This window comes from Pelodiscus sinensis, chromosome 4 (assembly GCF_049634645.1).
Source record: "Pelodiscus sinensis isolate JC-2024 chromosome 4, ASM4963464v1, whole genome shotgun sequence".
Classification (NCBI taxonomy): Eukaryota; Metazoa; Chordata; order Testudines; family Trionychidae; genus Pelodiscus; species Pelodiscus sinensis.
This window is the reverse complement of record NC_134714.1, coordinates 115349435-115376665: the sequence shown is the minus strand read 5'-3', so window position 1 is coordinate 115376665 and position 27231 is coordinate 115349435. Positions and strand designations below refer to the sequence as shown.

Below are 27231 nucleotides of genomic sequence, written 5' to 3'. Positions count from 1 at the left end.
TATCGTACCAGAGGGCCTCAGACCCCGGGTTGAAAACTGCTGCCATGTACAACATTGCATTCAACTTTAGTTTTCTTGAAGGAACTCTTTAGCCTTTGTCTGGCTTTTTACTAAGACATCCTTAGATATTTGTATCTATACCCACTTATATTAGCTAGTGCCTATGGTATTTCTTTAGGCATGTCTTCCTTTGGAGGTTATGGAAAAAGCAAATGAACATGTAGTTGGGTAAGATACTTTGAAATCTGTACACATTAGTTATGTCCTGGCAGTATCCTATCTTCTCTGTGCATTTGTTATTTCAAGTGCAGAGCTGGAGAGCAGTGGCTGCTGGTTGTGAGTTCAGCTCTGAATAGGGTTGCCAGGTGTCTGATATTGAAATGGACAGTCCGGTATTTTTGCCTCCTGTCCGGTAAAAAAAAAAATTCCGAAAATACCAGACACCTTAAATGTCTGGTATTTTCTGCTTTTTTCCCCTGCCAGGAGGCAAAAATACTGGACACCTGGAAAGCCCTACGACACAGTCGGCAACTGGGCCCAACCCCCGGCTTCCCATCCCCCCACCCTGGTCCTCTGGCCCCTCCACCCCTAGGCCCCCTGCTTACCTGGGAGGAGGCTTGATCAAGAAAACAAAAGCCTAAAGACCTAAGGCAAGGGGAAGCAATGCCTTCCCTGGGTTTTAGTGCTCAACCTCTCCCCTCTTGCACTTAAAGGGGCCATGCTGTTTTGTTTTATTTTATTTTATTTTATCGTTTTCGCGATAGCATGATTATTTTTTTAGGGAACGTTTTTTGAATTTACACGACCATCCCCGGAATAACACGATTTCCCCAGCAGGCCCGTTGCTGGCAGCTGTGCGGGGCTTCCCCTGCCTCCCTGCAAAGCAGCGGAGGGTTTGCTGCTCGACGCTCTATTCCCCGCTGAACCCCCCTCGCTGGACGCAGTGCGAGTCCCTGCAGACCCGTCACAGGGGCATACTCCCAACCTAATCCCTCTCCCCTCCCCTCCCCTCCCCTCTCCTCTCCTTCCCTTCCCCAGAGCCAAACTCCTCCCCGCCCTGCTGTAACCCAGTCCCTTTTCTCCCCCAACGTTATGTCCCAGTCCCAACAGACACCACTGCTTGAAACACAACCCCCAGCTTTTCCATTATTTTAATGGGAAAACTGACCCTGCAAAACATGTTTTCACTTTACACGATCATTTTCTGAAACATATCTATAGTGTTAAATGAGGAATTACTGTATTACAGGCACTGCTCTCCAGTTGTCCAGTTCTAAAGGCAGGTGGCAATACTGCGAACCTCCTAAAATAACTTGGCAATCCTCTGCAACTCCCTTTTAGGCCAGGACTCCCAATTTGAGAAACACTGGCTTCCCTCTTGAAATCTGTGTAGTAAAGGGTAAAGGTGCTCAAAAGGCCAGATTTCACAAGAGGATGCCAGATTTCACAATGTGTGATGCATTTTGTGTGGCTGTGAACTTGTTAGGGTCCTACTCATAAGGAATTTTATGTGGTATAACTTAGGTTCAGGTATGATGATAGAGGATGGCATGGAGATTAAGACTTTCACCCCAGGAACTCGTGAAACCCTAGGTTGATGTCTTGCCCTGCCACTGACAGTCTGTATTTGATCTTTGACAAATCACATAGGGTGGTTTCACGGAGGTAGATGGGTGTCCAAGACCTAGGTTCCGATTCCCCTGTGATCTACAAAACTGTGGCCAAACCAGGTGCTCTAGGTGCCTAAACCAGAGGTGGGCAATCATTTTTTTGGGAGGGGGACATTCCAAGATTTTGGAAAGTGGTCAAGGGCCGCACTCTTCCATGATATTAATGGAGCTGCTGGGTCTGGGATGGAGGTTGGGTGCAGAAGGCAGCTTGGGGTAAGGGATTGGGGTGCAGGAGGGAGACTGGAGTCTGGGAGGGAGTTTGGATGAAGGAGGCGGTTGAGACCTAGGGTAGGGGACTGGAGTGCAGGGGTTTGGGATGTGACCTAGGGCAGGAGGGGATTGTGATCTGGGGCAGGAGATTGGGATGCCAGATCTGAGAGGGGGTATGGGTGTAGTAGGGGGACAGAGGGTTTGGGTATGTTGAGTGAGTGGGGGGCAGAGAGTTGGGGCAGTAAAGGGCTGGGGTGGCAGAAGCAGGCTGTGGCCAAGAGACTTACTTGTCAGCTGCCAAACTAGCCTGCCTGCCTGCTTGCAGAGTTTAAAAAGTTTCCTAGCCATCCAGCCTGCTTGCCGGGCCATGTGCTTCATGATAACTGAACCCAGGAGAGGGGGAGTGATTCTTCTTAGCTGCTTGTTATTCTAACAAGCAGCTCACATTGGCTGGTTTCTGTATGTACAAAAGAAATTAAAGAATGAAATGAAAATTTAGCTTATTGTACCTGCCCTCCCATTCCCCCCTTTTTTTTAACTAAATTACAGTATAAGATATTTAGTAATTTTTACTTTTTTCCCCCCCCAGTTTCCTTATAGTGCTGATCTGCCTTATATTCAGTGTGCTTTCTACAATTGAACAATATACAACTCTGGCCACAGGGACGTTATTCTGGATGGTATGTACATTGACCTTCATTGGATGAATATGTTTGTGTTTGTGTATGTTTCTGTTTTTTCTTAATTCTCATTTGCTGAGTCTGTATTTTTGTGACTTGTTAATATTCTGCATTGTTATCTGGAATTTAAAACAGTAAATTCCTGCACGTGCTCATTCATTATACGTGTGTTTCTTTTCTCCCTTATGTCACTGTACATCCAGGATAACTCCATAGAAATGAATGTAGCCACACTGGTGCAAAATCAGGATGAGAGGACAGTTGAACACCCACAATTTCTGATGCAGCATTTATGACCCATTTGAGACTTTCAAACAAGACTGTACCACTTCTCTTTCTTTAACATCTCTTAGAACTTAAACCAAAACCTACTGAAGACAATGGAAGGACTCCCATTGACTTTAATGGGGGATGAATCCAGCCTTAAAGCCCCACTTCCCAAGGGGAACGCTTTTAGCCTGTTTAATTTGTCATAGCTTAGGATCTGCCCAGGATGAGAGGGGAAGTATCTTCTCTTCAGTAGAGACTGCTTTCTCCAGAGCCTACGGAAGCTGCTACCTGTATTTGCCAAGGGGATGGCTAAAGACAATTGTAAAGCTTAGAGCAATATCTCCATTACTCACTAAGCACATGAACATGTGGCTCCACACTCCGGGCCTAGATTCTAATTCTCGGGGAGATTATTCATTTGTTGTCACAATATTACCAGCTTTAGGTGTGCTATCAAAGGGTGATCTCTTAAATTAAAAAATAGTCATTAGTTACTACAAGTGGTAACAAGGAGATCAATTTTTATATATGTTAAATTTAGTTTGCATATGACAGTAATGGGCACATTATCTATTCCTAGCCTAGATTTTAATGAGAACCATTATGTATGTGCCTGGTACATATTTTTAAATTAACCACATAGTGATAGGAACACCATTTATAATTTTAATTTCATGCTTAGTAGGCAGTGTGCGTGTGTGTGTGTGTGTGTGTGTGTGTGTGTGTGTGTGTGAGAGAGAGAGAGAGAGAGAGAGAGGTTTCAGTGCATCCATGGAGTTTTGTATTAACTGTAGTCATTTCTGTTTATCTATACAATAATATTAACTTTTTATCACATTGCCTTCAAAAATTATAGTACACTTAGTGTGTCCACTCAATTACAAGTTGCTGGTAAGTGTAATATTTCATATTGGGTACATGGTATCAAATTCAGTGAAACACCTCATTGCCATAACCATTTGCATTTGATACATTTGTTCATGCTATCATGGAACATGCAACTGATTATTGCTGATTATTGATTACCTTACTCTCTTAACTGCTAAAACAAATCTTCATTTCTATTGTACCTAATGATAAAAGTTCTGATTAATTTAGTTAATCCTGTACTGGGAATTCCCACTACTATAGAATAATAGAATCCTAGAACTAGAGGGGACCTCAAGAGGTCATTGAGTCCAATCCCTTGCCCTCATGGCAGGACCAAGCACTGTCTAGATCATCCCTGACAGGTGTCTGTCTAACCTGCTCTTAAATATCTCCAGTGATGGAGATTCCACAACCGCCCTAGGCAATTTATTCCAGTGTTTAACCACACTGACAGTTAGGACGTTTTTCCTAATGTCCACCCTAAACCTCCCTTGCCGCAGTTTAAACCCATTGCTTCTTGTCCTATCCTCAGAGGCCAAGGAGAACAATTTTTCTCCCTCCTCCTTGTAACACCCTTTTAGATACTTGAAAACCTCTATCATGTCCCTTCTAAGTCTTCTCTTTTCTAAACTAAACAAGCCCAATTATTTTAGTCTTTCCTCATAGGTTATGTTTTCTAGACCTTTAATCATTTCTGTTGTCTTCTCTGGACCTTCTCCAATTTCTCCACGTCTTTCTTGAAATGCAGTGGCCAGAACTGGACACAGTACTTCAACTGAGGTCTAATCAGCACAGAATAGAGCGGAAGAATGACTTCTCATGTCTTTCTCACAACACTCCTGTTAATGCATCCCATAATCATGTGAGCTTTTTTTGCAACAGTGTGACACTGTTGACTCATGTTAAACTTATGACCCCTAAATACCTTTCTGCAGTATTCCTTCCTAGACAGTCACTTCCTATTCTATATGTGTGAAACTGATTTGTCCTTCCTAAGTGGAGTATTTTGCATTTGTCCTTATCAAACTTCATCCTATTTACTGCAGACCATTTTTCCAGTTTGTCCAGATCATTTTGAATTTTGACCCTATCCTCCAAAGCACTTGCAACCCCTCCCAGCTTGGTATCATCTGAAAATTTAATAATTGTACTCTCTATGCCTTGATCAACATCATCATCTAAATCATTGAACAGAACCAGTCCCAAAACAAACCCCTGATGAACTCCACTTGTTATGCCCTTCAGCATGATTGTGAACCATTGATAACTACTCTCTGAGAATGATTATCCAACCAGTTATACACCCACTTTATAGTAGCCCCATCTAGGTTGCATTTCTCTAGTTTATTGATAAGAAGGTTATGCGAGACCGTGTCAAATGCCTTACTAAAGTCTAAGTATACCACATCCACTGCTTCTCCCTTATCCACGAGGCTTATATCCTATCAAAGAAAGCTATCGGATTGATTTGACATTATTTGTTCTTTACAAATCCATGCTGACTGTTACCGATCACCTTATTATCTTCTAGATGTTTGCAGATGGATTTCTTAATTATTTGCTCCATTATCTTCCCTAGCACAGAAGTTAAACTGATTCGTCTGTACTTTCCTGGGTTGTTCTTATTTCCCTTTTTATAGATAGACATTATATTTGCCCTTTTCCAGTCTTCTGGAACCTCTCCAAACTTCCATGATTTTTCAAAGGTGATATCTAAAGGCTCAGATACCTCCTCTATCAGCTCCTTGGATGCTTTTCATCAGGCCCTGGTGACTTTCAGCCATCTAACTTTTCTTGAGTAATTTTTAACTTGTTCTTTTATTTTCACATCTAAACCTATCCCATTTCCACTATCATTCACTATATTAGCTATCCCGTCACCATCCATCTCCTTGACAAAAACCGAAACAAAGAAATCATTAAGCACCATATGCATCAATATTTAGCAATGGCAAATCCTGACTTTCTTTCTTTCTTTTCCCAAAGGGTTAATTAAGGAAGTTCCTCTGATATAAAAAATAGATCAAATGCATGTTTTAAACAAAAGGCTTTGTACAGGCATTCAGTCAGTTCAATAAAGAAATGTATTCTGTGTTCATCCAAATTGTTTTCACGTAAACTTTTATATGGAGGTTTAGGTGTACACACGCATGCGAAAGCAAATATTAATCTGGGTTTATATTTTAGTATACAAGAAAGGGCTGAGTCAGCTGGCAGATGTTTAATGAAATCGATACAGTAAATATGTGAAAAATTGCTCTTTGTGTGTTTTATATGGAAGATTCTTCATGAGAGCATTGTCATCAATGACTGACTTGACTGTCAGCATGGAATATTTTTACATTAAATGGTCAAAGGTGTGTCCCCATGGGCTATGATTAAGGCGCTGGTTGTGGTACAGTCCCCTCCATGTTATGTAACTTGAATGGCCCTAGAGACTTTATCTGACTGTGGAACTATTCATGGAGGGTATGTCTACACTACCCTCCTATTTCGAAATAGGAGGGTAATGTAGGCATACCGCAATTGCAAATGAAGCCCGGGATTTGAATTTCCCGGGCTTCATTTGCATAAGCGGGGCGCCGCCATTTTTAAATCCCCGCTCGTTCGAACCCCGTGCCGCGCGGCTACACGCGGCACGAACTAGGTAGTTCGAACTAGGCTTCCTAGTTCAAACTACCGTTACTCCTCGTGGAATGAGGAGTAACGGTAGTTCGAACTAGGAAGCCTAGTTCGAACTACCTAGTTCGTGCCGCGTGTAGCCGCGCGGCACGGGGTTCGAACGAGCGGGGATTTAAAAATGGCGGCGCCCCGCTTATGCAAATGAAGCCCGGGAAATTCAAATCCCGGGCTTCATTTGCAATTGCGGTATGCCTACATTACCCCGCTAGTTCGAACTAGCGGGGTAGTGTAGACGTACCCGGAGTTAAGATGCCATTGAACGTGATATAAGGATATCAGAATGTGTCTTATATTAGTACTGGCAGACTTACTGAGCATTGCCAGGTCCTTCAGGGCAGGGGGTTGGACTGGTGGGGTGTGTGCGGGCCTCAGGGCAGGGCCTTGGGAATGTGGGGGGATTGCAGGAGACAGGGTGGTAGGGGTGCGAGAGTGAGGGGTAGAGGTTGAGGAAGGGGTCAGGGCAGGGGGTCCCATCTGCCAGAGGCATTTCTTCTTCCCTGCAGGGCCCCCTCCATCCCAGCTGTCAGGGGTATTTTTGTCCTCCCCAGCCCCCCATCAGATGCCAGGGACATGTTTTCTCTTCCCAGATCCTCCCTCCCAGTTCCTCCTCCTCTGGCTGTCAAGGACCATTTTTTCTCTCCCCAGTCCTCCCCAGCTTTCAGGGGCATTTTCTCTCCTCCCCAGCTCCCTCTCAGCCACCTGGGGCCTTTTTCCTCCTTTTCTCTGGCACTGCAGCCAAGGTCTGGGAAAGAGTTTGGGGCATTGGAGCTACTTACTCGGTATACTGGCAGGCAAGATAGTGGAGCTCCAGCCATGTTGGCCACTCCTGTGGTGGTAGGACAGCCTGCACTAGACACTGCAGGATAGCTCTCCCCTGTGAGCTTGCTGCTCCCCAGTGGTTACTCTTATATCACATGCCTCTGAACAGCAACCCCTTTCTTTGCATGTTATGGGAAACCGTCCTTTTCCCTGTGCTTCCAGTTGTCCTGGCACAACCAAACTCTGACCTTGCTTTAAGTTATGAGAAGAGGAAGCTTCATACCAAATTTGGTGGTCCTAGCTTTTACCGTTTAAGAGGAGTTCTTGATCAAATGCACTCACAGACAGATGCACTCTAAACTATATAGAAAGATTTACAACTTTCTGTGCTAATCTTGTGATGTTTTAATGTAATAGGCTATTAAAATCTATTTTTGACAATGGGAATCGGGATACTCTTTTATACGAAATTGTGGAAGAACTCAGAGAAAAACAGTAGCATGATCTCAAGGATGGAAGAACTAGAAATGAGTAGCTACATTCAGGACTCAAGGAATGCAACCTTTTGGCCCTAATAGAGGTGTAAGAAGGGTGAGAGAGGCAAATGCAGGCATGGGGAGAACTCAAAAAGACCTGTGTGGGAGTGCTTATACCCATATGTTAAAAGCAAACTTCTGTCAAACTCCTTTGGTTTGGCAAATATCTTTTCTCTTTGTATCTGTACAGCAGCTAGGATAATGTAAGCTTGGTCCAGGTGTAGGAATTGTAGCTGTATTGCAATACAAATAAATAATACTGATTTGGGGGAAAACAATTGGTAGCATTGAATGAAGCAGGAGAATGAGTGTTTGTTGTTCGGTGCTCCAATGGGAGCAACCTCTCAGTTCAAATTAGTGGGTCTTCACTAGACCCACTAATTCAAACCCTGGAAGATTCCAAAAGATCAACCCTCCCACAGTCAATCTTCTGTGTAATATAGACATGACCAAACTAATGTGTACTTTAAATAGCTATTCCAGAGTAGCTCTGTGTATAAACAAGACCTTACTCTGCTCAAAGTGGAGTAATTATACTGAAATAAAATCTCTTTGTGCTAATATATTTAGGTAGGGGAGTCATACCAACATAGCTATTCTGGAATAGTATAGTCTTTCCACTACAAACTAGGGAATAGAGAATTCTTTCATCACATATAGAACATACGAAGTAGCATTTAAAAATTTGAATAATGTCTTAAATAATGTCTTTTAAATTACAAAAATAATTGAGGGGCAACCTTTTCACATAAAATATAATCATATTCCTGAAGTGTTTTCCAGCTTGCAATGTTAAACAAGAACTTTATCACTACATGTGGATATGAAGAACACCAAGCAAAACCATGTCTAAGCATATGTCTCGCACAGTCAACCTCTGGAAATCCTTGCCAGAGGATGTGGTGAAGGCTAAGACTTTAACAGGGTTTAAAAAAGAGCTAGGTGGTGCTCCCGCCGGGCTCAGCTGATGATATTATTCGATGATATTAGATTCATGGAGGTTAGGTCCATCAATGACTATTAGCCAGGATGGGTAGGAATTGTGTCCCTAGCCTCTGTTTCTCTGGAGGTGGGTGATGGGGGAGGGATCATGTGAGGATTACCTGTTGTCATCCCTCCCTCTGGGGCATTTGGTATTGGCCACTGTCAGCAGACAGGATACTGGGCTGGATGGATTGTTGGTCTGACCATTCTTATGTTTGGCCATTCTTATGTTTTATGATGTCTTCAGAGGACTAGCCTACCTGATCTAATTTAGGTAACTGTAGTAGTGCAGTCCAGTGCAGCATGGGCTTCACAGCAGGCTAGCAAAACAAGTTCATATCCAGGATCCATGCCAGGCATGTACTGTCTAGCCTAAAGCTCATGTTTGCATTGCAGTCTTCACTGTTATCCTGGCTAAATTCTAGCTAGCTTGTAAAAGCTAGCCCCAGCATAGCTTTTGCAGTGTAGATGTAACCCAGACACCTAGGGTATGTCTACACATCAAAGTAATTTTGGGATACCAGAGGTATCCCAAAATAGCTACCCTGCATCTTTTCAACACGTCTGCTATTCTAGAATATAGCGGACACGCTATTGCACCATCCCTGTAACCTCATTGTATGAGGAGTAAGGGATGACTCGAAATAGTGCTTCATTTCAAATTTTGAAATAGCTTATTTTGAGTCTATTTCAAAATAGGCTATGGAATTTACGTAGCACAAATTGTGTATCTTCTTTCAAGGTTATGGTGCTGTGTAGATGCACCCCTACTGTGGTTCACTGACCCATGTAGTGGCACTTAGACCACTTACAGTGAGAGATAAGAACATGGGAGTGCTACAGCCTAAGCTGAGAGCCACCTGGCTTTATAGCTCAAGCTGTGCTCCTACACTAAGCTCCAGAAGTTTTAGGTTCAAATCTGCCCTATGGCAGTTACATAGACATGCCCTAAGTATAGTTATAATGAGTTTAGAAATGATTTCTGTCAGTTTCAAACTAGTCACAATCTTCAGCCTGCTATTTTCACTTTTCCTCACTAGATGGTGATGTTGTCAGGTTTTTGACTCTCAGGTTATACATTGGCAAGTAGCCAATATGAGCTCAGGGTCAGAGCCAAGTCTGTGAAAGGCTCATCATTTTGAAGGGTACATGGACTGTATTCTTGGCCCATTAAAGTACTGGTACAAGAGAGTTTTGCCTTGACTCATGAAGAGAATGTCATGTATTTGTGTAAAAATTTATTTTTTTAAAGTACAATATTTAAACTGTGGGGGGAAAAAAGTAACTCAGCTGTATGTTCCCAGAACGACCATATTTTCTTTTACTTTCATAAGCAAGGATTTTATGGTGCCAGAATGCAGCAAAATGCCGTTATCTCAGCGTGATCTAAGAAAATCCAAGTGCCTGATCCAAGAGGATTAAATATTCTGCTCCACTGAAGGTTGTTATTCAGTGTGCCTGAAAAAGCTATTTTCTTGGAAGAAGAATCTCAGTTAAATACAGTTTCCTCCCCAGAATTTTTATACACATTTTTATGGCGAGTATATATCATTTTCAGCTTTGTATGTTCTGGGTTCTTTCTCCTAGTCCTAAATATTATCCCTACAAATAGTCCTATTTACATATATTTAAAAGACTCTCAATCAGGCTCTATTTCTATTGCTGGCAGGAGGATTTATTCTCAATTTTAAGAGAAACAGGGTTGGAATCAGAGCTGAAGAGCAAAACAATCGCATCGAGAGAGTCGATCCCAATCTTCATGTGGAGTTGAGTAGGGACTTGGGAGATGAACTTTGAGGTTTGATCTATTATTTTTAAATGAAGTGAGCTTATTGTATGTGAAAGGTGGCAGCGTGAAACGATCAGGAAGCCTAGGGACCCATGGACTATCCAGGCCTGCTGACGGGAAGGCAGGGGGCAAAGAGAGCAATTGCCTTAGAGCCTGGCAATTCAACAGGGCTGGCCTTACTATGAGGCGAACTGAGGTGGCCAGCTCAGGTGCCAGACTTGGGGGAGGAGGGGCGCCACTAGGACCTAGAGAATTGAGACCTTTCAAAGTCTTGGCCCAAGCAAGGGAGCATGGGGGCGTCATTTGAGCTCCCTGCCTCAGGTGCCAAAATGTTATGGGCCAGCCCTGCAATTCAAAGGGGCCTTTGGCTCGTGGCCGCTGCCTCCGTTACTACATCAGTGGTGGCAGTCAGAGCTCCAGCCCCTTTAAGCCACGTGGCTCTGGAGGCTGGGAGGGGGCTAGTGCCACACTCCCAGCAGTATTGAAGGCTGGCTGCCCCAGGCTTTGCCCTTTCTGCCTAGGGCACAGAGCTGCTTCTTCCCCACTCCTTGCTCTGGGGCTGGTACTACCTTCAATATAGGCCTTGCACTGTCCCAGCAGCATACCAAAAGGGCCTTGATCCAAAAGGGCCAGGGCTAAGGTAGTTTGGTCTCCATGTCCTTTCAACCTTTCCCCTCTGCTGGGACAGCCAATGGAGATGTCAGTAATATTCCTAACTCTCATAACATTGGCTGTTTCTCTCAAAAGCTTGCCTCTCGGAGCATAGAATCTCAGCTTCCATTTGGGGGAAGAAGAAAATATTGTCGTGTTCATATGAACGGAGTGTGACCTGAAGGACCAAAAACCAAGAAAGCCAATGGAGAGCCCCAAATTAATTTTTAAAAGATCTCAAGATTGGTGGGGTGTGGTCTGACTTGTAGTTTTGAATGCATGGAGTTGGTAGGGCTGTGTCAGTTCATGCTGGCTGGCTGGGAGAAGGGTTTACAATGTGGACAGATTTTCCAAGGAATTGGAATGAGACCAACAACTCACTGGGACAGCTGTGGCTCAAGGGAATGAATGTTGGGCGGAAGGTTGGGAGACTTGGGTTCTATTAACAACTCCACTGAGTTGCAGTATGGCCTGGACCAAACCATTTCTCAGGCCCGTACGCAGGGTGGGTGCGAAGGGTGCGAATGCACCTCCCCCATCATGGTCCCTGTGCTGGTCTCTCCTGAGGCCTGGTAGGGGTGCCAGGCCCTTGGCCGCCTTCCCCTCTCTACCCAGCTCAGTTGGCAGCTGGGGCTGCCATGGGAGTGAGTAGGAAGCTGGCTCACAGCTCACCCGCCCCATGGAACACTAGCTGCCGCAGCTCTGTCCCTGTGGCCGAGTGTTTGCTCTGGCTCCTTTCCCCTGGTGTGGAGCAGCGGTGCATCCAGGGCAAGATGGACCCAACTGGTGCCAGGGGGAGCGGCAAAGGGATCGCCAGGGAGCCCTGGCTGCGGACAGAGGCCCCTTGTGGAGATGTCAGACCTTCCTGCCCACCCCATGGGCAGGCAGGAGGCAGGCAGGAGCACCCTACCTTTTCATGCTGCAGCTGCTCCTGCTTTCCCCTGGGACACCATGGCAGATAGGCTGGAGTTCCTCTGCCCAGTTGATGTGTGAGGAGTGCAGGCCGGGGGGCCTAAAAGTGCACATCTCTCTCCCGGGGTGGTGACTAGGTACCCTAGAACTGGCTCCTTTAAGGTTTAAGTTTGTGGAGCGTTTTGTCCCGTGGGATCCAGTTGTTGCCAAGCACGTTGTAGTTGGAATGGTTTTCCAAAGCCCACATAAGTAGTGAGCCAGCAAGACAGTTCAGATAACTGTATTAACTAGATGTGTGGCCAAAGCAAATCTCCAGATCCAAGCCCTGGAATCTGGAAATATTAAGTCTATCGACTTAAGCTCTGCTATTTGGGTAGCTGAAGTGACATAGATTAGATTGACAGCGGGGGTTAGTGTCGACCAGGCCTCAAGCACAGGCATTGTGGCCAGAGCATCTTTCTTTCTGCAGATGGCCTCAGCTGCCAGACCTGGACAGATAGGCATAATACAGTCCTAAAGCTACTTGAGTTGTTCTGAGGGCCTAGTCTGGAACTGGCATAGGCCAGGTTTGTTGTGAGAGGCATAAAGGTGGTTGAAAGAACAATTGAGCTGCACAAACTCAGTTCTGGCATTGTCCAAGAGCTGTCCCATAATCCGTCTACTTTGGATTTTCTGTCCTTTGGCAATCTTTTGTACAACAATGGAGCTGCAACATTTGACATTAATCTGGATTTTAACTTTCATTCACTGATAACCTAATATTTAGGGGGAAAGGGTTTGGTTGGTTGGCTTAGTCTGTTTTTTTGGTGCATAGTTCTGATAGTAGTGGATTGTGCTGTGGTATTTTAGACATCTCTGAAATGTTAGGCATTCCAGTTCTAAAGTTCCATTATGTAATGGCCATGATCTGACCATTTGTGTGTTAAGAAGAGAAATCCCATATATGGTATGTCTTAATGCTATATTAATGAGGACTTTTAGTGGATGGTGGGAAGAGAGATTTGTAAATCAATCTTCAATCTCATATTAAAAATCTGTTCTCTGGAAAGAGCGAAGAATTTAGAACATTTTCCCCATTCACTGATTTTTCCCCTACTCAGATTTTTCATTAACCTCTCTTATGCACGCACACTCATTGCATAGCTGTTCTGAACTCCTTTATATTTAAAAAAAATTGTGGTTCACATTTATAAAAAAAGCACACTTGCCGCCCCCCCCCCCCCCCAAAATTCCTGCATACAGGCCTGATTCTTGTTGTGCTTTAGTCCTCCCCCCCCCCCCCCCCCTTCCTGGAAAATAGCAATAATGCACTTGGAGTGTGTGTGATCAAATCAGTATTTACATTCAAGGCGTAATTGTTCTTAATATCATGTGTGCCCTCAAAACAACCATCAGGTTTAATACTTTCATCCATTATTCATATAACCTGAATTTGAACCAGCATAATACACATTTGCCACTGATACTAGAAATAAAGATCTAGTTTCCTGTTTCAAATACCAGCAAGCCATCTGGAGATGATTTCAGGAAGATATCTGGCATGTAACCTCATAGGACATCTCACTGCAGAGAGGGCTAAAAATCCCCACAGGCTCCAGCTGTCCCCTCTCTTCCTTGACTTGCTGCTACCTAGAGCCTGTTTGAAACCCAGCAATTTGGGTGTATAAATCAAACAAGCACTTTTCTGCTGTGTAGTTCTTCCGGTGATAGCTGTGCCACCAGCTGTTCCCCCGGCCAGCTGCCTATTTCTTACCAGCTCTGTTCTGGGAAGCACAATGATCATTCTCTCCTGAGTAGGACTCTGAGGATAAGCTGCCCAAGGAATCCCAGCAGCTTTTCCCAGCGAGCCCCATTTGTGCATCATTGTGTTGTGTGCAGTAAGCCAGACAAATGGATCTTCCAGCTCAGGGTATGCCTCCTGCAATCACAGGGTGGGGCTGCCGCTTGTTTAGGTGTATCCAAGTTAGCTAGCTTTGGGGCCTGTGCCAATGAAGCTGTGGCAGCAGGAGATTCAAAGGGGGCAAGGTAAGCCTGCCTGGAACAGATAATGATGTGTAGGCCTAATTATGCTGAACCTGGCTTCACAGGGCTTCACTGCTCTGGAATTAGATTACAGCTAGCTCAGGTTTCTTTAGGCGAGCTGCAGTCATGCTCCATGGTGACTGTATTGACCTGCACTCAGTCATGTCAAGAGAAGTAAAAAGGCTGGAAAAGGGAGAGAGATGACAAGGGAAAAAAGTAAGAGCTCATGTAACCCACCTGCCTTCTGGATGTGGTTCACTGTCCCACGTCATGGAACTTAGGCCACTTACAGAGCAAAAGAATGAGTTTTCTCTGCAGCCTTATATCGGCGCTGACTGGCTTTTAGCTCTAGCAGTAGGGGTTCATGCACTAAGCTCCCGAGATCCCAGGTTTGGTACTTACATGTGTCGACATGAGAAAGTTGAACCACTACATTTCAAGTGTGATTTTAAATGGATTTAATTAAACCAGTACAAAAGACTATGTAGATACCTTTATTTCAGTTTACCCCAAACTTATCTCAAGCCAATTACAAACAAGTTTCAAATAAACCAAAATAAGCCACTTTAAAATGTAAATAAAAGAGCCCTTGGGGGAGAGGGGAGGCAAGAGTTGTAATGGGATAACTAAATTGGGTTGAAAATAATGTATTTAATTTAGTGACTGAGTGTTTCCCAAAGTACTCATGTGTGTGTGTTTACTCAGCTTGGTAGAAGTGTTTGACTTATGGAAGTGATGCGGGTGAAACTGATGAGGGAAGGAATTGGAGAGATGGGAGCAGACTGGGGAGAAGTCCAGAGGAAGGAGAGAGGGAGTAATGGAGGGAAAACGTGTCCACACTAGTAGCTACACAAGAAAATATAGCTGCATTAAAGGTCTTTGGCACCACTTATATGGCCACAGTCACACTTCAGAGAAAGAATGGCCATTGGTCCTTTTGGTTAATGAAGGGTATGTTTAAAATAAACATGCACAGTGAGGAGGAGCAGTTCTGATCTGAATTCTATAGGAAGCACCATTGAACCATGTGAAGAGACTTTTAGGGTGAATAATTTCAGCACATACACGAATCGAAAATCACGAAGTTCTCAAGTAGATAAGACAATGATCTAGCTTTTAATACATAGATGATCTTTCAAACAGGATTAAAACTTTCAAAATAGATCAGCTTTTTAAACTACTATTGGTAAACAAGAACCCCACAACTCAAATTATTTCTGAGGAGGAGAGAGGAAGGAAAAAGTCATATTGGATTACTTTGTAAGGTGTTTATACACTCCTGTAATGTTCTTATTGACAGCTCAGCATTCCCATATAACTGTTACCCTTGAAAATCTTGAATGGGAAAACAAACTCACATGGTTCAATAGCTCTAACATTACTTCCAAAAATGCATTCTAGCAATATGACGTAACAGCTAAGCAGCAACTTCATAAACACCAACACTATGAACCCTAGTAAGAGGGACAGTTGTAGAAAGAAATGTGGAGACACACTCCTTTAATCCTCTATCGCCACATGTCAGAGCACAGAGAGAGTAAGAAAGAGTACCAAAAATGGAACTGAAGTCTCGCTTTCTACTACCAAATCTAGTGTGTTGTGCACCTTGGGATGGGCACATCCATGTTATCATGTTATAGTTATTAGCATTGTCAGCCCCAAGAAGTAACAGACATAAAAAAATGAAAAAAAAATTGCATTCTGGTTTTTGAGACTTGAGGGTTTGTGTTTTCAAGCATTTCCCTTCAGCTATAAGGGATAGGAATTATTTTTAAGGAAAGCTGAGTTTCATGTATTTGCCAGACTCTGGAAATTGGGACTTTTAAGAAAAACACCAAATATTACAAGTCACAGCAATAAAACTGCTAGAGTAGGCAACTGTTGTCATCTTGCTTCTCACAAAGACCTTTTCGTACATCTCTAGCTTGCTAGTGATGCACCCATTTGTTGTGGAGGTGTCTCACTACCTCTACTTGTTTGGTGCAGATGGGTGTAGGTTTGGGTGCTCATTTTAGTCTGGAACATTGGACTGGCAATCTGAAGAGAAGAAGGTTTCTGTGAAAATTCTGGCCTTTCCATTTTTGCTCAAAATAGGAATTACAGATAGAAGAGCCTTTCTTCCAGTGTTGCTGTGTCTGTGGTTCTTGTCTTTGCCAATGATAGCAAATGATGTATCCAAACTCTTAAAAATATTTGGGTCAAGTTCAGTGCTAGAAATGGGGGAGGGGAGAAGTTTTTAATATTTCTGAGCCAATTTGTCTGTGCCCATTCAAAAGTAATTTTGCATCTTTGTTCTGTGTGGTTTATGTGTCCTCTGAAAAATATATAGGCCAGATTCTGCTACCCTTTATGCACTGTGAGAGTAGTTTACTCTGCATCTAGTTCCATTGATTTCAGCAGAACTACTTCTGGAGTAAAATATTTGCCAACTTAACTAAGGGCATGCCTTGACTCACTGCGCAGGCGATCAACGTTCTGGTGTTCGATTTAGTGGGTCTAGTATAGACCTGTAAATCATATGCTGAGGGCAGCTCTGGTGGCACTTGTAATCATTGCAGTGACAAGGAGTAAGGGAAATTGATGTGAGCCAAATGCCAAGCTTGGCTTAAGGTATGCAACTCCAGCTACTTATTCTACATAGCTGGAGTTGCATACCTTAAGCCAACTTTCTAGATCTAGTGTAGACCTGGACTAAGGGTGACAGAATTTGCTTGTTATATCTCTGGTAACATGGAATTGAATGTTTGTGAAGTGACTGGGGTTTAGTGGGACTGATACTTGAAGGCTGGGGTTGAATGACTCATGGAAGAAAGGCCTTCCAAGTAATGCTGTTAAGTGACAGGAGTGCAATCTAGAACAGGCCAATAGTGATGAACTGTTGCCATCTGCTGGCTGTTTGGTGGCTAATGTGCTAGGACATGGTGACCTCAGTACAGATTGCGATAGACAATCCATGTTGTGTACTTGTTGCCACTATCAGTGCCCTTGTTGGCAATGTTTGCACAGAGGAAGACTGAACAGGTATGGAGACTAAATTATCTTCTCACTGTTAGAGCAAGCTCCTTCAACTCTTTATATATGAAGGACACTAGAAGGGCAGGGCTGGATTATCTATATTCTATATTTCCAGTGCTGTCAATCCTTTCTCAAACATATATGCCAGGTCTTTGTTTTTTTCATATGTTGGGTGCAGCTGAAATTTAGTGATTCAGCAACTTTTGTTTTGACACTTCAGAGGGGTAGCCGCGTTAGTCTGTAGCAGGAAAAACTCATGATACAATCTACATATTTTGTTAGTCTTTAAAGTGTACTAGACTATTTGTTGTTTGTTTTGAAGGTCAATCTAAAAAAATTGCACGAAGAATTGTAGAGAGTATAATTCTGTTTTCTTTTGTATCCGGTTTTTCTCTGTATTGTATCAGACAGCTCATATTGGGTGAGTTCCTCGTCAGTGTGGCTTTATGATCAGTGACTCAAAACCAAAGCCCTAGAATAGCAAGCACATCTTCCATGTAATTACAAATTCCTTAAAATGTATAACACTTTTTTAATAAATAGAGGAAAAATATAAGTTCCACTTTGAGGGGGGGAAATCTAAGCCTGTGAAATGCTGGCATACGGTAGAGGCAAGCAGTGAAAAGAAGGATTTTTAAATTTAGGATTTATCAGGATTAGTGTGTAATGTTTGCAGTGACAGGTGTTTCCTTTATGCCTTGCCCAAATGTCTGGAAAGTAGTTTGTCATTAAGTGCTACATTGAGTATGTATCTCAATTTCAGTATAACTGGAGGGCCTGTGGCTTTGTTAGGTCCTTGTTTTTACATCTGACCTCAGCCAGCTGGAGTCTATTGTTTTAAGCGTAATGTAACAGCTGACATAACATAACGGATACCAAGCTGAAAAGCCAAAGCAGTGTAGTGAACTGATGCAAAGGAGGGGTAGAGGGAGGGTGGGTATTACTAGCATCATGATTCACAGCGGAGGGTTGCTGGCTTGTTTTCCCGGGGGGAATTAGCCAGGAAATAATAGGATGAGTCTGTTGAAGCTCTATTTGCAATTGATTACATATGATAGACTACCGGAGACAGGTTTGGGTTTGCCAGCTGTCACTAGCTGGTGGCTGTTGAATTACTTTAAGTAGCTCTGGGTGTGAATAGCTGACTAGACTCTGCAGGTGTGGCATAATTGCATAACTGCAGTGAATCCTAAAGATTTATAAGAAAGGAGGTTCCATGAGTTACTAGAGAATAGAATATACGAAGAATATTATTTTGCAACTACTAATTAGGTAATACATTTGGTAAAATGGTTTTAATTAAGTTTCTAAGAAAGAAGAGTGACTGGATTTTTTGGAGGCTTTCTTTTTGGCAACTGATAAAATAGATTGCAGACTGTTTTCTAAATATTGCTTTATTTTCAACTCCCTCTTATTCCATGCTGAAAGTGCATATCTAACATTGGATACCTAGTTGACTTGGAGGGAAAATGCACATAGAAAATTCCATTTGTAGGAGTTCTGCTAGACTCTTGTCTCTGTCCTACAACAATTAGACACCTACCTCTACACAGAAATCTGGGCCCTATAGGGTCTTGTACATTTCATTTTGCTTCCTATATGTAAGAATGGAACAAGCCAGCATCATACATACTTCAGGCAATGGTCAAAAAGGTCTTATTAGTACAAGATCATTTCCAGCTTAGTTTCAGATGTCAGACGCAGCCTCCAGCTCCTCCATTGGGATTTTATTCCACAAGTTAAAATATAATGTAATCAGAATCAATTTTTGAAGGTTCAATGTACAGCCTTGACCTATGTGAATAAGGGCAACAGGATCAGGTCCTGTTCTAATTGTCATTCTTAAGACCCCCCATACCTGCAAATGCATGTGATTAACTTTATGTATATGACGGGTCCTATTTATTTTAGTGAGATTACTCTGGTGGATAAGTATTAACAGGATTAGGGCCCAAGTTTGTACTTAACAAAGAAAATTATGTTTTCATGAACATTGTGTGATAATAATCCCCACCTCCGAAAGAGGGGGCTAATGAGGTGGGGGAGAGCATGTTGTTGTGGGTTAACACCCATTGAAGAAACCAATGGGTGTGAATGCACCCTTCCTGTAAGATAGCTGTAAGAGATGATTTAGGAGCCCAATCTAAAACAAGGCATAATGAAGTCTTTCTAGAAACTAGCATCATGTGGGTAGAAGATTTTACTAGGTGTAGTAGGTGAGACAAGCTGTGGTTCAGACAAAAACAGAGAGAACGCAGTGGCTTATTGCTATGATGTTGTATCTATGCCAGCATAATTCTTTAATGGAGACACAACCTATGGTAGTGCTGCAGGAACTAGGCATTTTAAATAGTGTTTAATCAACTAATCAACTAGTGGATGGAATTTCCATCGATTAGTTGATAGGAGGGGGGGAGGGGGACTGCAGAGCCCCAGCACTGTCTGCTGCTTTCCCCCCGGCTGTCTCTCTCTGATAGGGGCAGCAAGGGGGGGGGGGAATGATTAGTCGAGTCACTAGTCGACTGTCCGATAAGCATATGTTTATCTGATAGTCGACTAGTTGACTAGGTGTTTACATCACTAGTAGGAACACCACCTCCCTGCAGGTAGTAGCTAGGTTGCTGGAAACATTCTTCTGTCCCTCTCGCTGAATCTACATGATTAGAGTAGCATAGCTGTAGTGCTCAGAGGAGTGGGCTTTTGCAATCCTGAGTGTCATGGCTATGCAACCAAAGTTTTATGTGTTGACCAAGCCAGAGAGAGCATATGTGTACAAGCTAGAACAGGACACAATGTCAGGGAGAGAGGAACAGCCTGGATAAGTGTTATGTGTGGCCCTGAAAGAACACTGAAAGGGGGATTAAAATAAAGAATAAAATTGTCAGATGAACATAATTTGTTGGAGGAGAGTCAACATGGTTTCTGTAAAGGGAAATAATGCCTCTCTCATCTACTAGAGGTTTTTGAGGGCGTTAACAAACATATGGACAAGGGGAATCCAGTGGATATAGTTCCTTAGATATCCAGAAAGCCTTTGACAAGGTCCCTCACCAAAGACTCTTAAGTAAAGTAAGTTGTCATTGGATAAGAGGGAAGGTCTTCTCATGGATTGATAATTGATTAAAAGACAGGAAATAAAGGGTAGGAATAAATGGTAAGCTTTCAGAGTGGAGAGAGGTAACTTGTGGGGTCCCCTAAGGGTCTGTCCGGGGGCCAATCCTATTCAACTTATTCAACAATCCTATTCAACTGATCTAGAAAAGGGGGTAAACAGTGAGGTGGCAACATTTTCAGATGATACCAAACTGCTCAAGATAGTTAAGCCAAAGCAGACTGTGAAGAGCTTCAAAAAGATTACACTAAACTAAGTGATTGAGCAACAAAATGGCAAATGAAATTAAATGTTGATAAATGTAAAGTAATGCTCACTGGAAAAAAGAATTCCAGCTATACATACAATATGATGGGGACCAATTTTGCTATAACTACTCGAGAGAGATCTTGGAGTCACTGTGGATAGTTGTCTGAAAACATACATTCACTGTGCAGCGGCAGTCAAAAAAGCAAATGGAATGTTAGGAATCATTAAAAAAAGAATAGAGAATAAGACAGAGAATATCTTATTGCCTCTGTATAAAACCATGGTACACCCACATCTTGAATACTGCATACAGATGTGGTCACCTCATCTCAAAAAAGGTAAATTGGCATTGGAAAAAGTTCAGAAAAAAGCAACAAAAATTATGTGGGGTTTGAAACGGGTCCCATATGAAGAGAGATTAAAAAGACTTGGACTTTTCATCTTAGAAAAGAGGAGACTAAGGGAGGATATGATAGAGGTCTAAAAAATCATGACTGCATGGAAAAAGTGAATAAGGAAAACTTATTATTCCCACAATATAAGAACTAGGGTCACCAAATGAAATTAATAGGCAGCAGGTTTAAAACAAACGAAAGGAAGTTTTTCTTCACTTAGTGCACAGTCAACCTGTGAAATTCCTTGCCAGAGGATGTGGTGAAGGCTAGGACTTTAACAGGGTTCAGAAAAGAGCTAGAGAGATTCATGAAGGTTAGGTCTGTCAATGGCTATTAGCCAAGATGGGTAGGAATGGTGTCCCTACCCTCTGTTTTTCTGGAAATGGATGACAGGAGAGGGAATACATGAGGATTCTCTGTTGTGTTTCCTGCCTCTGGGGCATCTGGTATTGGCCACTGTCGGCAGACAGGATACTGGGCTAGATGGACCTTTGGTCTGACCCAGTATGGCCCTTCTTACGTTCTTATGATTCTAGGTCTAGTGCTACTAAAGACACTGTGTGGGAGGGAAGGAGGCATAAACAAAGAAACTCCTGCGTTCAGAGCAGCAGGACTTTGCACATGGCTTGAAATAGACGAGACAGCATCAAGAAAAACTATCAGACTCATTGTAAATTTCTCCTCCAAACAACATACAAGGCTCCAACTTTGACTAGAGGTCACCAAATGAAATTAATAGGTAGCAGGATTAAAACAAACAAAAGGAAGTTTTTCTTCATGCAGCACACGTGGAACTCCTTGACAGAGGATGTGGTGAAGACCATGACTTTAATACGATTCAAAAAAGAGCTAGATAGATTCATGGAGGTTAGGTCCATAAATGGGTATTATCCAAGATGGATAAGAATGCCATCGCTAGCCTATTTGCCCAGAGGCTGGGAATGGGTGATGGGAGAGGGATAATGTGATGATTACCTGTTCTGTTCACTCCCCCTCTGGGGTATCAGGCATTGGCCACTGTCAGCAGACAGGATACTGGGCTAGATGGACCTTTGATCTCACCCAATATGGCCCTTCTTATGTTCTTATGACTAGCTGCTTGGTCTAAAAATCTCTTATTTTGCTATAAATACCTTACGTGTTAAATCTGTTTTTCAACTTGTATTCTGATATCTTTAAAGACAAAACATGGCTTTGGCAAGTATAAATTAACAGCCATTAAAGCAACAACCCTTTGTGCCTTTCTCTTGAACTTTCTGAGAGTTCTGTGAGGATAGCACTAGCAAGATCAAGGCTGTGTGACAGTATATTCAGTATAAATACATAGTACTCTGAACTCAATTGTTTACAGCAAGATCCTCCTGCTCCAGCAGCACCAAGCTGCTAAATCTTGGTCTCCCAGCCAGTGGAGGAACCCAGATAGTTTTGAGCTGCTGTAATAGTACGTCTTTGACCTAGGATTGCCAGGTGTCTGGTTTTGAGCTTTCTGTTCGGGAAACAAATTGAGAAAATATAAATGTCCAGTATTTTCTAAATAAGATGTAATGTAGATTGTGATGTAATGTCAAGTGTGTCTGGTATTTTTGTTGGAGCCATCTGGCAACCCTACTTTGACCCCCATTTTGGAACCAAGGCAGGAGGTTTTGGAAAACGAGAAGTGTGATGCGGGTGTATCAGTATGCTGGTGATTGCTGCGACAGGCCCAGAAGTCCTAATTAGAACAACCTGAGTAGGATTCTGTAAACTGTTCCTGGAGACCGAATGATTAATTTGCACTCCCCCTGTCGGAGCAGAGTGCGCTTTGGCTGCAGCAGGAGAACTGTACCACAGTATACTGATTATACAAATAAATGTCAGGTATTTCCACATAGTCCTTTGCACGCTAGAATATTTTTAGGATCATGGAAACTTAAGAATTCTGACTTGGTCCCAGGAACTGCAGGACTTTAAAGAGTTACTCTTAGGAAAAATAAACATGCAGACTGATCCCCCCAGATCTGTGAAAGAAAGTTATGTATTTCTTCCCTTTGACGGTTTTGTGGTTGTCTAACGTACAACACTAAAGTACACAGAGAATGTCTAGCAGCTGTCAGTGAATCCATGTTGCATTTGAATTTTCAGGTGGACTTAATCAGAAACAGAGAGAGGTAACGGGTGCCCTAGGCAGTTGTTGATTCAGTGGCTCTGTTCTTTCAGTGCTAGTCCTAGCTCTGTGTACTGAAGGAATAAGTTTGAAAAAATATCTTCTATAACAAATACAGCATAAGTGGTGCAAAAGACCTTTAATGCAGTTGTGTGCTAGGGAATTTCTGATAATGGAGACCTTTCCTTAGGCTTGTTTATCTTCTTCTTTTTGTTTCTTGTTCCTGACATGGCCCCCGTTTTCAATTACTAATCTTTTACTTTTTCTCCAGCTCACAGTCAGTGTTCTCATGTATGAGCCTTTTCCCAAATCCTTTCTGATTTTTGTTTTAGTCACAACTTGGTACAAGTGTTTTACTCCTGGGGTTCAGGGAAATTGATTTACTTGTCATTTATCCCTTTAGGCATTCCATGTGTAAAAGAGAAAGAGGGGGGTCTGCTGCAAAGGGAAGTTCACTAGCATGATCCTATTCAATTTCTCATCACAGCAAAATCTTCATGTAACATACTAGAGTGCTGGTTTGGTTGCAAATTTGCAATGCAGTTTTTAAATGGGCAGTTTTTAAATGGGCCAGATGTATGTGGTGGTTGCACTACATCTGGCCTCTAGACAGGGAAGTTGATGCCTGTGTTCCAGGAGATGTTTGAACTCCTAGCTTTAGCAAAAGGAGCTGGGAATGGATATACAGTAGAGTCCTGATTATCTGACCTTCACTAATCCAACATTCCGCTTTATCCGACATAGCTAGATAAACCCTAGGGTGCCATGCCGCATGCAGCCTCCCCGGCTGAAGAGGCTCCAGCAGCAGCCCCTGAAAGCAAAACTAAAACCCCGCGCTGCCCCAGGCCGCCTGCCATGTGACCTGGCCCATTTCTCATTCCCCAGCTGCTGACCTCTTTTGAATTGCAGCGCATGGCAGGCGATTGAGAGTCCAGCTCACGGGTCGGAGACTCCTGCCAGCGCTGCTTGGTCCCCATTCCTGCCTGGCCCCTTCCCTCTGGGAAGTAATGGAGACCGAGTGGTGCCGGCAGGAGCAGCAGCAGCAATGCCCAGAGCTACAGGGCAGTGAGTGGGGCCATTCTTTCGGCCTTCATTCAGGGGCTGCAGGAAGGGAAGGTGCCAGGCCACCGTAATCAACTACAGGTAATTCTGTAGTCCGTATTATCCAACATTTTTGTTAATCCGACCACGTCTCGGTCCTGTTTAGGTTGGATAATCGGGACTCTACTGTACATAGTAGTGGTAGCAGTGTTCCCTGTAAGCTGTGCGCTTGTGCAGCCACTCTGGAGAGATTCAGATGCCCCCCCAGCTGATTGGTAGTATGCCCACATCTAGGTTTTTGTTTCTACTGGTGGTGCGTTTACACACATCTTGGTGCACATAAAATGTTATTCTTCACGTGCCTGGAATAAATGTGCACGTGAATGGAAAAGACTAGAGGAAACCTTGAGTGGTGGTGATGGGGAAATTAAAATACTTTACTAATCCTGCGTCTGTAAAGTACTTTAAACACATTCATGCTTGCAATCTTCCAACACACTTGATCAGCCCAGTTCACACAGCGGGATGATGGGACAATTATAGCCTTCAAGATTTTACCACATGAAACTTCAAGCGGTAGATTTTCGCTATGATTTTCAGATAAAGCTGGATGCTGCCCTGTTGAGGGAAGGTATTAATGTTGTTTTCATTATATTAGGGCCCAGCCAGAAGAGCGTAGCCCTGTTGTGCTTAGTACTGTACACACATGTGGTGAGAGACAGCCCCTGCCTTCGAGAGCTTACAATCTAAATAGAAAGGATAGGCAAAGGCTTAGAGAAGAAGTAGTATTATCCCCATTTTATAGAGGGGAAACTGAGACAGAAAGCAAGAGAGTAAATTGCCAACCTCAAGAATTCATATGCCCCCCAAAATAATACATTTTGGATTCTTTTTATTTACCTTCCAGTTTTTGAAGCTTTAAGGTATGTTCAGGTCATGCTTTCAAACTCTCTTCCAGGGACATGAAGACAAGGCTGTTTATTGTTAATGAAAGTTCAATCTCTCAAGTTACCACTTGATTCCAGAAGCCACATCTCTTGAGAGCTGGCAACACTACTGAGTGGGGGGCATGTGGCCAAGGTGGGAACTAGACCCACATCTCCCGAGTCCAGTGCCTTTAACGATACTACCATTTTTCCTTTCTAAAGCATGTCTCAAATTTCCTCATGCTAAAATTTGAGAAGTAACCATCAGATTGTGCCACCACAAAGAGAGATGGCAACATACCCAGTAAAACCTGTGATGAACCACATACACCCTGTATTAGCCCCATAGAGAATCACTCATTCTGTGTGGTTGTCAGGGCTACCTGCCCTTCCATGCTTTAGGAGCTGAACTGCCAAGAATTGTATTTTCCAGGCATGTTGGTGCAGCTGTGGTGGAGAAGGAGCTCCTACTGCTACAAAAGCAATTCCTCCACAGACTTCTGTATCTCCATCTCTGCTATCTTCCACCCATGTTGTTCCCCAACTGTGGAGCACTGGACATTGCCAGTCTATGTGGAGAGGAGGTATCTGTCGTCTCTAAAGGGTAAAGAAAAGCATGTCACTAAGGCACACTTTGCTTCCTTTTGCCTATTTCAGTAGTTCCCAATGCCAACCCCTGTTTTTGTTTCCATTTATACCACCTATTTATTGCTTTGATAGACATATCTATAGGCCATGATCCTTCAGGGGGTGTAAATCAGCGTAGTTCCCCTGAAGTCTAAGTTGACCATGCTGATTCACACTGAGTGAAGGATCTGGCACACAGTACCTAATTTGGCAACTAGAAGGTGAAAACAAATAAGCAAGGTAACAGAACAATTTCTGTGAATGTGTTTGTATCCTAATCCCATTGCATGTTTCTTGTGGCATCTTCTCTGGAATTGTGTACTCCAGGAAATAAACTTCAGAGCCAGGGGGAGCCCTGATCAAGAGAACCCTGCAAATCCGCAGATATCCGCATCTACAGATATGGACGCGGCTATCTATAGCTCATTTTTGCAGATATGGAGGTAGATGCAAATACAAATTTTGTATCTGAGCAAGGCTTTGCTGATCTAAACAAGGCTCATTGAACTTGAAAGGGCACTTCAGGCTTATTTGTATTGCTTTAACTATACAGGCATAAATGCTATCAGCACTTATAATTGTTTATACCAGTATAGGTTATCCCTGTGAGAGAAAAAGATTAACTGTACTGGTATAAATCCCTTCTGAATTACTATAATTGTGTCTGTAGTAGAAGTTGCACTGCTATAAATGTTTTGGTTTAAGAAAAAGTGCACTAAGAAATCAACTTAGTTATACCAATACAAAAAATGTGTGTTGACCAGGTCTGAGATAGTAATTTTCCCTCTAAATCACTTAATGCAGATGCAAGTATATTCATATGTCACATGTCTGACTTGAATTTTAGGATCCAAGGTATCAGTAAAACATTTAAACAGTGTGGGACATATATTCCCTTTTCCAGGAGGAAAAAAGGTGGAATGAGCTGAAAATGAATGATAAAAACAGTAATTGTAAAACAGTAGTAAGTATCTGACTGGCTGTTCCATTAGGAAAACATGCAGTGATATTATGGCAAAACTCTCCGAACTTGACTGGGGCCAGGTTTCATCCATGGTTTTGAGTTTAAAAAATGGACTGTAAAAAGATAAGTGCATCAGAAAGCAGCCTGAAAAATTAGCAGAGCACTGTGCGCCTATAGTGGCTATAGCAAGGATCTCTAACTCCTTGCCTTCTGAAATGAACACATCCTCATTTTCAGATACCACCTTTGCTTTTGGAAATTCACAAACAAGATGTTAGCCCTTAAAACTAATACTCATAATCAGGATACTGTACTTACAATATGTGTATGTGTGTCTTCCAACACCAGTAGTATGCACAATTAGACCCAAACAGTATGGTATTGGTATACATAAAGGAGATTAGGACGTGTGTAGTTAAGCTTTGTTGCAGTTCTAGAGACATTGCTGGTTCTAGCAGTATTTCCCATTTGAAATGTAAGGAACAGATCCTTGAACATTTACTGTTCCTTACACCAGAATACGTGCACCCAGCATACTTGATAATAAATACAATGCTGAGTAATATGTGTTTTCAAGTTGGGCCCTTGGCTGGCACTTTATTAGCATCTTGCATAAAATGATCAACATGTTTTGTGATACTAGAAGAGTAGTGGTTTCTTAAGTACTGTCAATGTATGGCAATCACATAAAATACTCTTTACAAGCATTCCCTTTTTAATTTTA

The 27231-nt window shown here is 42.8% G+C and overlaps 1 protein-coding gene across 3 annotated transcripts in view; it reads left to right on the top strand.

The window, feature by feature from the left end:
- KCNQ1 (potassium voltage-gated channel subfamily Q member 1) overlaps positions 1 to 27231 on the top strand; it is a 584035-nt gene that overhangs the window by 101481 nt on the left and 455323 nt on the right. For all 3 annotated transcript variants that reach the window (XM_006134905.4, XM_075928134.1, XM_075928135.1), the window contains exon 2: positions 2470 to 2560. In XM_006134905.4, coding sequence (XP_006134967.3) covers positions 2470 to 2560 — 91 coding nt within the window. The remainder of the gene's footprint in view (positions 1 to 2469; positions 2561 to 27231) is intronic.